The sequence below is a fragment of the Accipiter gentilis genome, chromosome 17 (genome assembly GCF_929443795.1).
Source record: "Accipiter gentilis chromosome 17, bAccGen1.1, whole genome shotgun sequence".
Classification (NCBI taxonomy): domain Eukaryota; kingdom Metazoa; phylum Chordata; class Aves; order Accipitriformes; family Accipitridae; genus Astur; species Astur gentilis.
In genome coordinates, this window is record NC_064896.1 from 1,630,381 (window position 1) to 1,644,768 (window position 14,388).

Sequence of the window (14,388 nt, forward strand, 5' to 3'; positions counted from 1 at the left end):
CGTAAAGCTGTCCAGGGACAGGACAGGACAAAAGGGAATTATGGCAAGTTGCATAATAAATTTAAGCTGCTTCCTCCTTTGTGGGTGATCCTTCTTTTTTTTTTCTTTCAATTTCAGGGTTCCGTACAGAATCAGCCTTCCTTTTTAAGAAGATACCACATTTCCAGCTAAAGCACACTTACTTGCTAGAAGCTGTGATAGAAGGATGGGAGGGTGAGCTCCTCTCTCTGTCACAGACTCTCACTCTCTGTGCTCCCATTCCTGCTTTGTACTGGGATGCTTCAGCTCCATAACTTACCTGGACCAAGAGAGAAAAGATACTCCGAGCCCCTCAGTGTCTTTGGATATCTCTGTATATTGGGTACAGGATCTCAGTATCAGAAACCGTGTATTGTATATCAGGTGTCTCAGTGCATATGAGTTTTATGTGGGCTGCTTAGCATTTCTGTGCTACTCACAGCTTTTGTTCTTGGAATAACCCCCACCAAGGTTGTGTAACACACACGGATAAATATGCATAACGGCAATATCTGTCTTGAAAATAAAATAGGCAAAGGCCTGTTCAATTTTAAGACATACTAAAGCCTGGACAACTTCACTTTCATGGTGGAAAATATTCCCCAATTTCTGCTAGGCAGAGATGTCCTGCTGTCCTTCTTATACTGATGCAATGTCAGAAGTGGCTTCACCCCAGGAAGAGAGGTAGGTGTGTACTGGATGCACGCATGCTTCCTAAACAGGGAAATTCAATCTGTCAAGAAAATTCAATAACAACCTTAACATTTAATTGTACCCTAGGGCTCAATAAAGATCAACAAGGATGGTAGTTGTTGATTTTTCGTTAACCTTCTCTTAAAAAGGTCTCAAAAAATAACTAAGTTAGACTGGCAGGCTGTACATACATATGCAATATGTACGGAGATCTATAGGAAAAATGTATTTAAAACTTCAGATTGGATCCACATAAAAAATACTTAAGCACTGGCACAGAGCTTGGCCATTGTTAGGTAAAAGAAAACATCCTGTTTTGATTTATGCACGCAGCACTCAATTTAACAAGTGTAGCTACAGGCAATTGGAAAACAGTCAAAATGGTGAATTTGCTGCTTACACTCATTTATACTGTTTCCTGAAGACAATTTGCTGTTGCTTTTTGGCATGTTTAGTATTTTTTAAACCACACAAAGGTTATGCCCAGTTCTCATAATTACACAGTGACTTTTTTGGTATAGGTGCAATTGGGCGTTTGCCACGTGCTGTAGCATCCAGAGTTTTATTTCCTGGGGCTGCCTCCTTCACGACAACTGCTGCGGAGGTTTAATGCTTCGATGGCCCCTTTCATTAGCGTGGGGCTGGGTCTTTGTGGAGCTGCACTTAGTGAACCTATTAGATGGGGCTCGGGCAGGGGCAGAGCCTAATCAATAAACCAAGTGCCAGTTGGAGTTACTCTGCTCGTCAGGATGGCGCCTGCAGTTAGACAATGTCCAGGCAATTAGAGCACTTGTTTTGTTTCTCTTGTTATTAATTATCTACATTACAGCCACACCTGGAAGCTTCTGGGTGCTGCACAGCCACCTAAGACATTTTTTGCCCTGAGAAATTTAAGAAGATTGGGGGCGGGAGGGGGGGGCAAAGAAGGGAATAGCAGGGAACAGCGTTTGCTGATCACCATCTGTCAGAACCCACGTCTAGGCAGGTGATGAAACAGAGATACCATCCAAGCTCTCTACCTGAGCTTATGGAGCTCTGAAGCCATCAACTGATAGAGAAAAATCCGCAGGCACGCCTGTGGCTCTGTTTTCCCTTGGTGGCTGGCATGGACAGAAAAAAAAATATCCTTTATTGGCTCAATAGGTGAGTCAAGCCAGGGCTCGTCCCTTTGACTGTGGGGGGATTCTGCTTGGAGTGGTGTTCGGGGCGGCAGGAGGGACTCCGGAGGGCTTGAGCACACACTTGTAGTTACCGGCTGCGGACCAGCAGGCTGTTGCTGCAAACCGCTTGGAGTTCGGCTCCGCATGCAGCTGGCACTGCTGGCTATTCCTGACACAGAAAGATGGGCAGCAAATAAATCACTCCATCGCTCCTGGAAGGATTTCACTGTCTCTTCACAGTTCAGTTCCCTTTGACTACATAGATCAGAGGCTGCAGGACTGCCAGTCATTTATTTCCAGAAGAGTTTGTGCCCAAGAACAGTTGCCATACAAGGAAGGTTTAGAGTGGTTTTCTTTCCTCTTGGACCTCCACAGACTGCCGGCAGCAAGCAGCTAGCCATTCGCTCTGGCTGAGACCGCCAAGCCGGTTTGGTTTTATTCCAAAGAGTGTGGGGCAGAAGCGGGAGATGTGATTATCACCACTCCATCTTCTGCACTGAGAACTCTGCCACGGAATCGTGCTCTTTAATAGCAAACATGGTGTGCTTTGGCCGGGAATGGCGCCAAAGACCCAGACTCACAGGATTTTTGTCCCAAACCAAAAAACCGAGGACAATCTGCCTGACGGGAAAGCCAGGTTTGCCCGAAAACCACATCGTCCCCACAGCTTAGGATCACCCCTGTCCCCACAGAGCGTGCCGGCCGAGGGCAGAGCTCTGTGGGAGCACACCGGCCGATCAGCACCCCCCACCCCCCCCCCCCCAACCCAGAGCTCCGTTCCCGGGCCGCCGGGCTCCGTGAAGAGCCCGCGGGACGCTGACAGACCCGTACCCCTTCCAGGTGCCGTTAGGGCCAGCCCTGTAACTGGTGAAGGCGGCTATAAAACTGGGGAGGGGGGGGAGGAAACACCACCCGCCCGCCCCGCCGTCCCCATCGCCTCAGGCCAGCCCGGGCAGCTCGCGCTGCCGCCTCTGCCCCGCGTCACGTGACCCCCCCCCTTCCCGCCGGCGGCGGCGGCGGCTCTCGCGAGCTGTGGCGTCATCGCTGCGCGCCGGCGCTTGCGCGTCGACCCGGTGAGGAGGAGGAGGAGGGGGCGGCGGCGGCGGTGGTTCGCTGTGTCACGGCGCGGCCTGAGGGGACGGTGGAGCGCGGCCGGCCATGGAGTACCTCATCGGCATCCAGGGCCCCGACTACGTCCTGGTGGCCGCCGACACGGTGGCGGCCTCCAGCATCGTCCAGATGAAGCACGGTGAGAGGCGAGGCCCGCGCGGCGAGAGCGGCCCCGCCGCTGCTCCGGGTTGAGACGGCCCGTTAGTTCTGTCCTCCCCGGGGCAGGCCCGGCGGGGAGCCTCGGCCGAGGCGGAGCGGCCCTGGGCGGGCAGGGTGCCCTTGGGCTCTAGTCATGAGCCAAGCGAGCAGGGGTGAGCTCCCTGTGTGGGGTGGGGGTGCGCTGAGGCTCTGGCTCTGACTGCGGCTGAGGAAAAACTGTTAAAATCGGCAGGTGTGGGGGAGTGTTTCGGTGTAGGTTCTGTTCGTTGCAGGGGCTGCTGGCTGGTCTCTGTCACTCGGAGTGAGCCGAGGTCTCAAAGGGCCCGTTGCTCAGAGTGAAGTTTCCAAGCCTGAGCCAACATGACTGTGCTGTCTTGGGTTGTCTTATTAACTTACCAGTTCAGGTAAGCGTTGACTTGTTAACCCAAACCGCAATATGGATGTGTTAAAAAAACAGCACGGGGATAATGATGGGCGGGATTAAGTGCTTGGTTGCATCTAATTCACTGGTAAAGTGTAATTTGTGGAAGAAGGGAACTATTGGAAGTAAAAGCGTCAGTGAAATTCATAGCACAAAGCATACAAGCCAAACTGTAACATTTTTTTGCCTTTTTTTAATGTGGTAAAACATCTGGGGGATTATCATGCCCTTGAAATTCTCTAAAATTAATTTTTCTGCCTACTGTTATAATAACCCAGACTGAAGCTTGCTTACAAGGTGTAGTGATATTTTAAATCTAAATACCATGGTTTAGAAGTTGTTCTTTTTTAAGTTGTAGATTGTAGTATTGATAAATACCCCATAAAATCATGACTGCTATATCTAGCAGTGCTTCTACCTGAAATATTTCACTTCAGGTCTGTAAAAGTCAATTGGAGTCGTGTTAGAAGGATGGCTGTGAAAGGTGGTGGCACATACAAAATACAAATATAATCACTTTGAAGAACATTTTTGTAAGTTAAAGTTAGTTCCAAATAGGCTTATTCACAAACTTTAAGGAAGATGTACTTAGAACATAGCACTTATTTGTGTTGGGGGGGGGAACCCCACAAATTTCAGGTATTTGTTTAGAATGTTGGCATGTACTAGTAATTGCTTTAATTTGTAAATAGATTGTAAGGGCTGATCAGTGTCAGTGGCCTTCCCTGAACTCTCAAGACATGCAGCTTTTGTGCAGCTGCTGGTTAATATAATAACTCTTAAAATTGTCTTGGAGGATTGTGACAGATCATACCTGTCTTGCAGCAGAGATTATTCAGCAGCATATAGTAAACTGAAAGTGAAGTTCAGAGGTGGAGGTTTAGTGTTGTTCTGTAGACCTACCTTCAGTATGGAGAAGTGGTCTTCCTTTCACACCACTAGCTACTTGAGTTTTTCTGTCTCGTATATCTGAGTGCCAGTCTGCTCCAATTAGATGAGACTGCAATGTTAGAATGAGCGCAGAATTGTTTTCAGTGTGGTCATCATGACAACTTGGATTCCCTCAAATAAACACAGACAAGTTTTTTAAACTGCAGTTATGAGTAAGTGTAGCTTACAGTTAATTTCTGTGCGTGTCAGTGGGATGTTTTATAATTTATAATCAATACTTAAATGTTTCTCTTTTTTGACAAAAAAAATAATGACAAATAAAAACCTGTTTTTGAAGAAGTCTCACTTGCCTAAATTGCTGATTTTTCAGATAGTGCTGGATATCAGGAAGAGGGGACCATTTGACAAGGAATTTGGTTCTGGATTTCCTAAGATTGCTTTTGCTCAATGTGTTGATATTTTAGCTTTATATTAAAGGATTTGCTTCTGATGCAGCATGTTTAGATAAAGTAGAATGGTCACTGAGCAAAATTCTTATTCCTGAACCCAAGAGGCACCACATAAAACATTAAACTTTGTCTGAACGCAACGTTCTGTGTGAAGTTTTAGTCTTTCCGTGTAAGAAAGACCATGTATTTCTGAAATGCCTCCCTTCCTGAAGGGAAGCACTTTGTGCATTTCAGCTTTGTTTCTCTTGGTGATGTGTTTAACAGGTCTTGTGTACTCTCTCACCAGCTGTGAGAACCTGAATGTTAGGATTTGCTCAGGAAGACTTTTTCAGTAGTGCTCCAGGTCATAATGTAGTTATCCAAGCCTCTTACTTTCTTGCTTGTGAAAGAAATCATGATGCCTTCTGATATTGGCAAAATAATTTATTCATTCTTGTGACTATGGCTCTTAATGTTATTTCTCTTTGCCTAGACCATGACAAAATGTTTAAGATGAGTGAAAAGATCTTACTCCTGTGTGTTGGGGAGGCTGGAGACACTGTACAATTTGCAGAATACATCCAGAAAAACGTTCAGCTCTACAAAATGAGAAATGGTGAGTGAAGGAGAACAGTTACTCACTGAGGTTTTGGAAGCAGAGTTAATGTTAGGTATAGTTCACAGTTCAATGTTGGTGGAAAGTGCTTTTCTCAAAGCTTCTCTAGCTTTAAGGATTTCTGCATTTTTAGTGTCAAGCAAAGGGGTAATGAAGGCAGGAAGAAGAAATGGAGATTGGATTATATGGTATAAACCAAGAGGTTTATCCGAAGCCTAGATAACATATTTGTAATATAAATGACACAGTAGTGGGCTTGTTAGTAAAATATTTCTCTCAATACATCCATTGCATGACAACTGTTACCAGTTTTCCTGATATACTGGGCTGAAAAATTCAGGCTATGTGCCATAATATTTTAATTTCTTGAAGCTATATATTTTAATGGTCTATACAGATATGAGGTATCCGGATGTTGAGGGCCCTGTTTATGCTTGTAGCTTTTAGAATAAACTGGAATTAGACAAATGGCATAACACTGTGTCACTAAAGAATATCTTTTTATTTCAAAATAGAAACGGAAAGTCAGGAAGTGAAATGTGAATATGGATTTGTACTGTTATCAAATACACACATTTCTTCTCCAGGTTATGAATTGTCTCCTACTGCAGCTGCAAACTTTACACGACGAAATCTAGCTGACTATCTTCGGAGTCGAGTGAGTAATAGGTGAAAGATTTTGGCAAAGGCTTAAAGGGGAAAATTTCCATTTTCAAGTGATGGAGTCTGATGAAGAAGGTGGCAGCTTCTGTCTTTTAGTAATTAATTCACTTTGCTGAAAGAATGTTTTATTAAAATATAACTTGATTTGCTTATTTAAAAAAACTTATCACATCACTTATCAATAACTGATACAACTGTAGTCTTAAAATTCCAGCCTTGGGCCCAATAAACATTTTGTCACAAGCACTGCAGACAGCTAAGTGAATTAAGCCTCTTTAACATCGAGATAAGGTTGTCAGTTTTCATGCAAATGCTCTGAATCCGTTTAATCTTCTTGGAAAATTATTTAATAGAGCAAAGCTGTTTGATGTACTTAGCAAAACAAGTCCCTTTTGTAAACAGCAACATGAGGCTTTCAGTAAATATCAAATCCAAGCTGGAGCTGTATTTTCAAGTTACTAAACTACAATTACTGGTTTTTCTTATGGTAATTTTTTCAAAGTATGAAAAGATGTCATGAAGGGGCAAATGGACTTTCAAAGATCCAAGGTTAGGAAGCATTTCATTAGCATTCTTCTCAATGTTCTATATGAAAGAAAACAAGAAGAAATAGGATGTTGAGAATGAAGTTGAACAACTGTCAGGGCTAGGGCATGGGATAAATTATGTTGCTGTTCTAACAGTGTACTGCACAGGTCTGAAATGTTGTTTTACAGTAGCAAATAAAGGCCAGTATTAACATCAGAGCTCTTTTGTTGAGAATTATACATGTGTGGAGTGAGGCCCAGACCAGTCTTCAAGAACTCATCTGCAGGAACAACCCGAGATCACTGTTCTCATTTCTGACATGGATGACAGCTGAAGGTAGCAAGTTGTCAAGTTACTAAAGTTAGAGCAAGTGAGTAGAATGCGGTGCAGGGTCCTGCCTCAGTCTTATACATGAAACACTGTTCTTCTGGTTTAAATGACTTCAGCCTACTACATGGATTAAGCATGGTTGGTAGATGATGGTTAGCAGTGATGCTGCTTGCTTTAGCTTTTGCTCAGATGTGATCTGAAAGGCCTGTGTGTGTTTTGTGGAACTCTGTGCAGTTTTTGAGGTTGATGTGAAGGAGTAAAGCTGCTTGGCCCAGATGGCTGTTGGCTGCCTGGTGCTGGTGGCTTGTCTCAAGGGCATCTGAACCGCACAGATGGTATAGGTGAGGCTGACACTGAATGTCTGGCCCTCTTAGGCAGAAGCAGCTATTTCTTGCATACGATTTAAGTACCTCTAACAGGAGTAATTTAACAGGCTTTTTGGTAAACTTGGCCAGCAGGATGTGGCACTGATGTGGCACTACTGTCTTCCTCTGTGCCGTGTCCCTTGAGGCCTGATCCTCCCTGTGTCTCCCCCCCTTCCTGAGCCCGTGCCTGTCTTCCAGCTCACCTGCTCCAGATGGGGAGCACAGTGGGGAGGACACTGGCAAAGGCAGATGTGTTTATTTACCGGAGACAAAATGTTGTGCTGTTGCAGATGGCAATGCCCTTGAGCAAGCGGTGCACTCTGACACTACTGTCACACTACAGTGATCTCTATACTGTAGGGAGAACTCTTTTTCTTTAAACATAGCACTTACTGATTTGTTTGTGGGATTTAGAATTTGATGATACAAACCTTGCCATCAGAATCTTTTTCCCCCTGAATTTTGTTATATTTTCATCATAATTTGTGGGATACCAGAAGGATTAACTCTAGCTCTCTGTATCTATTTAAATTGCATATAGGATTCCTGGAGGCTACTAATTTAATTACGTGGATGATAAAAATAAAAAATGAAAAGGTAAAACATGCCACTACCTCCTGTTAGGAGCAGGAAAATAGCTTAGAAGTAAAAAGTTTGGTGGGGGAGAAGGTAGTTTGTTGCTGTATTGCCACTCACTGTGTGAAGCTGTTTGTTATGGAAGGCTAGAAGGTATGTGAAGGGGAGTGGCTAACACTGAAACAGTAATTTTTCAGGCATTATATTGTTGTGGCCCAGCCCAAAATAGAGTTTGTTCTGTGTTGTTAATCATCATCTGGATTCCTCCCTCTGTTATCCAGTTTGATTTCATTTATGAACTTTGTGGCTCATGTAGTCCAAGTTCTTGATATCTTGGGGATGGCTGTCTTGTAAGGCAGTGCCTTGAAGTTGTTCTTTTGGTGGAAAGTTATCAAGTGTAACGACGTTTTTAAAAAGTTGGGGTTTATACTCTGAAGCAGGGCCTGAGAAGAATCCTTGTTGGCTTCCATTTATCTGTTACAATTGAGGCAAACCTACAAGCTGCTTTGGAGCCAATTAGCTTTCGCATAGGTCAGTTCCTCTTCCACTGGTACCTACTCCAGCATCTCACTTGATTCACCTGCTGTGGGTTTAGTACATTTAACATACTACTGAGGTTTTGTGGTGGTGGGGAATAGGAAAATAACTGTTTGCCCCTCCAAACGTGATGAAGTTCAGTTTCTTGTTGTGATGCTATGTTTAATTATAGGTGACAGGGTCTGGCCTGAGTCCAGAGGAAGACTGTCAGTTCCTCTCTCCTTGTCCACACTTGGCAGGATGCTTCCTCACGCCCACCTTTCTCCCCCTTGCTGTGACTTTGGCTTCCGCCAGATGTCACACCGCTGCTTGTCACCGCCCAGCCTCCCACTGCTGAACTTGTTGGTTTAGTCTATTTATCACAACTGTTCTCTTGGGCTGCAAATTCTGAAGAATTTCACACATCTCTTAATTGCTGTAGTTATTTTAAATCAAACAGCGTGAAGTGTAAAGCTGCTTGGGATGAGAAATATTGCCTCTAATAGGAAGGTTATGCCTGGAAAAAAATAAAAATCTAATCTATCCTGGAGTGTCAGTCATCCACCACACATCCATCACACCAGTCTTCTAAAGAGTTTAGAACTGTTGGCAGGGATTTAGTTACAAAAGCCAAGGCTGCTTGTGGGATGGACAAGAGGATTGAGATGTACAAGGAATACTAGTCCCAGCATAGAGATGTTCATCCCAGTAGGAGAGCACTAAGAGGTGCTGTCTGCAGATTTGTAATCATGGTAGTAATAAATAGATTATATATGTTTTCTAATGTTTAAATTCTGCCTTTCTTGAATAGTAGGAAGGCATGGAGAACACTTTATTTACATTTGAGTTTAAGAAGTTGTCTCTCAGACCATTAGTGGGAGAACTTGCAACTGAAAAACAGCTTACAGATTTGTTTAAGTCTGTATAACACCATTTATTTATGGTTGAGTATCTCACATATGCCAATGTTGGTAATTCAAAGTCACACAATAATTTGAGTGATCTTGTGTCATGGCTCTTAAACAGCAACTTGTGTGATGTTTCAGAATAAATAGATGATGAAATACAGACTAATTAAACGAATACAGCTGCATGGTAACTTGTTTCCAAATATTCTTGAATGCTTTGAAGATTAAATCACACAATTTACAGTGATATGTTTGATATATAACTGTAGCCTGCTTTATTCTCTCTTACTATCTGGTGAAAGTAAAAATATAATATCCCATGATTTTTTGAGTGTAAATTCACTGTGCTTAATATCAAAATGAACTTTTTCCTACGCTAAAGTTAATGTTTTGGCTTTAGGGTGTAATTGTGTTTGCTTGTTCTAATCATTGTTAGTTGCATCATCATTTTTATCTTATTTTGTTGCTTTGTTGATCTAGGCTTTCCAGCATTTTAAGAGATATCCTGTTAGTATGATTAATTTAATAAGAAACATTATGTAAATATGAAAATACTGGAAGTATATAAAAGCTGTTTTAAAAAATATATACAATTCTAAAATTTTCTTCTGAGCCTACATTTAAAAATAATACAGTGCATGCATGTTTCATGATCTTATGAAGTATACATCTTGGAAGAAGATGTATAGAGACATCTGCTTTATTCATTATGGTGGAACACACCAAACCTAAAACACAAAGGAAACGGCTAAGGAATTGCTAAACATGCAAGTACAGCACGATAAAAAGGCATGGTTACATTAATGTGGTTACATGGTCTTTTTGGATAAGATGTAGGTATTTCTTAGTCATATTTGATAGGCTCTTGCTGAAGTCATAAACAAGAATCGGAGAAGACAGCAGCTAAAGCAGACTAAATTTCTAGTTTAAGAAAACTGTTTCCAACCAAACAAGCTACTGCTAACATGATGTTGCAGTATCTTAGTAGTTAGTTTTGAATAGAAATAAACCAATTCCTTAGATCTTCTTCATTCACTTGGTCAAGTTAGCCTAATATTAAAGATTAAACTTCGTACGTGCAATAAAAATCTAACTGCCAGTTAACAAGACAGCGTAACACTGTATGACTGTTTGCGCTGTATGGAAGCTTTCATATGTGCTGAAATAGTCTATGGTTAACAGTAGTGTGACTGAGAAAAGAGCATGCTAAATTAACAAAGAAGTTCTTATAAATTGCAAAATGTTCACATTGTGCTCACATGTTGACAGTAAAAATCCACAAGTTTTATGTTGAGATGAAAGCATCTGGTGTGAAAACATAATTAAAGTTTTCTTAAGTTTGAATGTGCCATGAAAGCTTTAAAAAAAACCCACACTAGTTTTCAGGAGAATCAGAGTTTTATGTTTTTATTTGCTTATGCATTCCATATCAAAAGACCTAATCGGTTTTAGATTGAGTTCCATAATCTCCTGCAGACAGTATTGATGTAGTTGCTAGTAGCATTTTATGGCAAAGAATTGTGAAACCAACTATGTTGCTATTCTGTAGGTGGCATGGGGAATTAAGATTCAAAGGTTTGGGTGTGGCTGCTTTAATGAAAATATCGTTTCTGTTTGTAGACCCCTTACCATGTCAACCTTCTCCTGGCTGGCTATGATGACCACGAAGGTCCTGCCCTTTATTACATGGATTACCTTGCGGCTCTGGCTAAAGCTCCTTTCGCAGCACATGGATATGGTGCGTTCCTTACCCTCAGCATCCTTGACCGCTATTACAAGCCAAGTAAGTGGAGTCTCTGGAGAAGAAAATTCTCCTGTTACCGATTAATAAATTAAAGGCTTAAGCTGAGAGATTGACATTTGGTGAGTCAGATAGTCCAGCACAATTGCTGTGATAATACAGATTTGAATTTGACTTTTTGTTAGAATAAACGTAGCTGTTAAAGATTGCCTTCTGTTTTTGCTGAAATGGTAATGTGAAACTAGTCAACTCCTTAAAGTGTTTTCCTGTTTGAAGCATAACAGACTGTAAGCAAAGGAAGTTTCAATTTATTCTAAAACATGACTAGACTTTCCTTGACCATTAGCTGCTAGTAGTCTGTTTTTAATAATAACGTTTTGATAACTTTATCTTCTGCTTGCTTGTCTGTTGGCTATGACGTACATTTTCCCAGAGTATCAATCTTCAGAGGGCAGTCCCAGATCCTATTGCTCCATATCTTGGATTGGATTTATGATATATTAAAAACATACAACTGAAAAGATATTTCTGGTAAAATTATCTTCAGTACTCTGAAGTGGTGGTGATGAAGATTGGTTGGTTTAGTTTAGTTTTATGCATGTGGTAGCCGTTGATCATAGTTCTTGTACATGTCTGTACCTGTCTAAAGTTTTAATTTTAGAATCATAATCCAGTTCTTACAATACCAAGGAACAAATGTGGCCCTATCCCCATTTTACAGATGAGGAAATGTACAAAGCTTGGGATATTGTTAATCTGACATCTTTGGCTTTGGCTACAAAACTACTTTACTCCTGTGTGCAAAGGTGTGTTTAATGTCATAGCAGAGATGTTCGCTTAGTAATCTCTTCATCTATCTCCTGCAAGAAATGTAGATATAAACTGATGATTTTATTCCAATGGGACTTCTGCCTTGAACAGTGGATGCAGGTCTGGAACAAACTCTAGCAACAAGTTTTGTGAGATCAGAAGAGCTTAGTTGTTTTCCAGTCATGTCCCTTGAAAATTATACTGCTCCACTTTCACCATTCCTTGTGAAAAGAGAAAAATAGTGAGCTACAATACGTTGTCATGGCTTGTCATCCCTACAGAGTACTGGATTTTATCCTAATGTGTGAGAATAGCAGGGGCATCACACACGTGCCTTTCCCATTATTAAAACTAATACCCAGCAGGGAATGTAGCACTAAAACCAATCTCCGCCTACTGTCACTGACTTGCAGCCGGCTGTGGACAGATGGAGCTGATTTAAAACTGTAATAAACTCAAGGAGAGAGAGACGGCTGGACTTCTCCGAAGCCCAGTCCCTGGCCATGGGAGGCAAAATTCCGTCATGCTTCCCATTCAGTGTAACAAATCGATTCTCAATGGCTTGTTGCAGCGTGAGCGCTTCGGTGCAGGGCGTCCTCAGTACATCTGGAAAGTGTTTTCTGTGAGCTGGGAAGGAGAGGTTTTGGTGCTCAGCTGAAAAGTTGTTTAAATTTAATAAAGTTTCTGTTGAGAGAGATGGCCTCTAATTAAATCAATCTGTGGATGTTTTCTCTTTCAGGTATCACACGTGAGGAAGCTGTGGAGCTCCTAAAAAAATGTCTAGAGGAGGTGAGTTGCCAAACTTGGGCCCTTATGATCTTGAGAAAGGAATGTTTGTTTGCATTCATTTGCTGATATTTTCCTGTTCCTCTTGTTGCATTTTTTTGCCGTCTTTGCCAGAAGGGGTAATAAATGCACATTGACCAGATGTGGAATAGCTACTGAGGAGAAGGATTTGTGGGCACTTGCGTTGTCTTAGCATGGTTAATGTCCTCCAGAACGTAAACTTGAAGCTTAATTTCTTTTCTGTACTTCTGCTTCTTCCATGCTTAGCATAATATTGATACAGACAGTCTTTGACTTTTTCCTTTTATGTTTCTTCTGAACATAATGCAAGCATCCTTCTGTTACTTGTATTACACTTAACTAGTATGTACTTCTAAGTGTACTTCTCTTCCAGCTTGTGAAGTGATATCTAACCGAGGTAAAGATTTGACCTTAAAAGTTCATGATCAATTTTAGCGTAAACATAACCTTTCAGACTCCAAGGCTTTTATTGTAGGAAAATATTCTTCACCCTTGTCTTTGAGAGATTGAATTGAATGTAACTGGGAAGAAACAGCTGGGGAACATCAGGAAGTAGTAGTCTAAAGAGGTTCTGTTTGAAGTATCTTTTTGATCCGTATACTTTGTGCCCTAAGTTGTAGCCCACTGTAGTCTTCCTGCTTAAATGTCTTCCTTGTTAACAGGCTTGTGCATTTTGCATCTCTAGCCTAGGCTTGTCTAACATGGATGGTCTTATAACAGAGAACAAACTCACACTGATTGGTTCCTGAGCAGTAAAAAAACACTCTAGTTCCTGATATTTCAGGTCACTAGAACCAGGACAGAAATTTTGATGTGCAACAGCATATCCCTTAAATTATTCTCTCCTCTTTTATTTAAGCTTTGAATGAATCTCATCTCTTTTGTCTTTGTCTTTTGTCGAACAGCTTCAGAAACGCTTCATCCTAAATCTGACTTCTTTCAATGCCCGGTTCATTGACAAAGATGGCATCCATGAAGTGGACAATATACCTCTTGCAAAAGCGATGTCCTAACCCCTGAGATCTTTCTTCAGCAGTCATCTTTTTTGTTCACTTCTGGGTTTTTTCTATTCATTTGAAGCACACAAGTCATGTACTGCACTGGGAGATCGAATAAAGATTGACATTTATATAGCCAGTTTTATCTTTTTATTCCGCTGATCCTTCCTGAGAGTATTTAAGTAAATTGTTCAACGGTGAAGGTGAAACTTGATTTACTGTTAATGGATGTACATTCAAGTTACTTATCTTTCTTTCCTCTTCTGAGATTTATACACACATACACAAGTTTTTGTATGTGTGGGGAAAAACTGGTACTATATTTTCTAGATGACAATGTGCTGTCATCTACTGTCATAATTAAAGCTCAACAAACACTGGGCAAGTGTTTCATGCTAAACATACAGCATCTACTTTATTTTTCCAAAGATGTTACCACTTTTTGCTTTATAAAACAGTAATAATCAGGTTTTCAAAGGCTTAATCTGCTCTTTTTATACTTTTTTCAATCTAATCCAAGTGAAAGCTGAAAAGGAGTTTTCAAGTAGTGTAGATTTTAAAATGCTAGTGTCACTTTTAACTCACCTGGCCATGGTTCTGTTACTGGGAAAGAATATTCTCCTGCTGGCATGGTAGGCTCATAACTACAT

The 14,388-nt window shown here is 41.5% G+C and overlaps 1 protein-coding gene across 1 annotated transcript; it reads left to right on the top strand.

The window, feature by feature from the left end:
• The first annotated feature begins 2,947 nt into the window (after nt 1–2,947).
• PSMB2 (proteasome 20S subunit beta 2) lies at nt 2,948–13,873 on the top strand. The gene is made up of 6 exons (XM_049820478.1): nt 2,948–3,120; nt 5,374–5,496; nt 6,084–6,154; nt 11,003–11,165; nt 12,673–12,722; nt 13,646–13,873. Exons 1-6 carry the CDS (start codon nt 3,030–3,032, stop codon nt 13,751–13,753), a joined length of 606 nt encoding a protein of 201 aa, XP_049676435.1. The 5' UTR covers nt 2,948–3,029; the 3' UTR covers nt 13,754–13,873.
• The last annotated feature ends 515 nt before the right edge of the window (nt 13,874–14,388 follow it).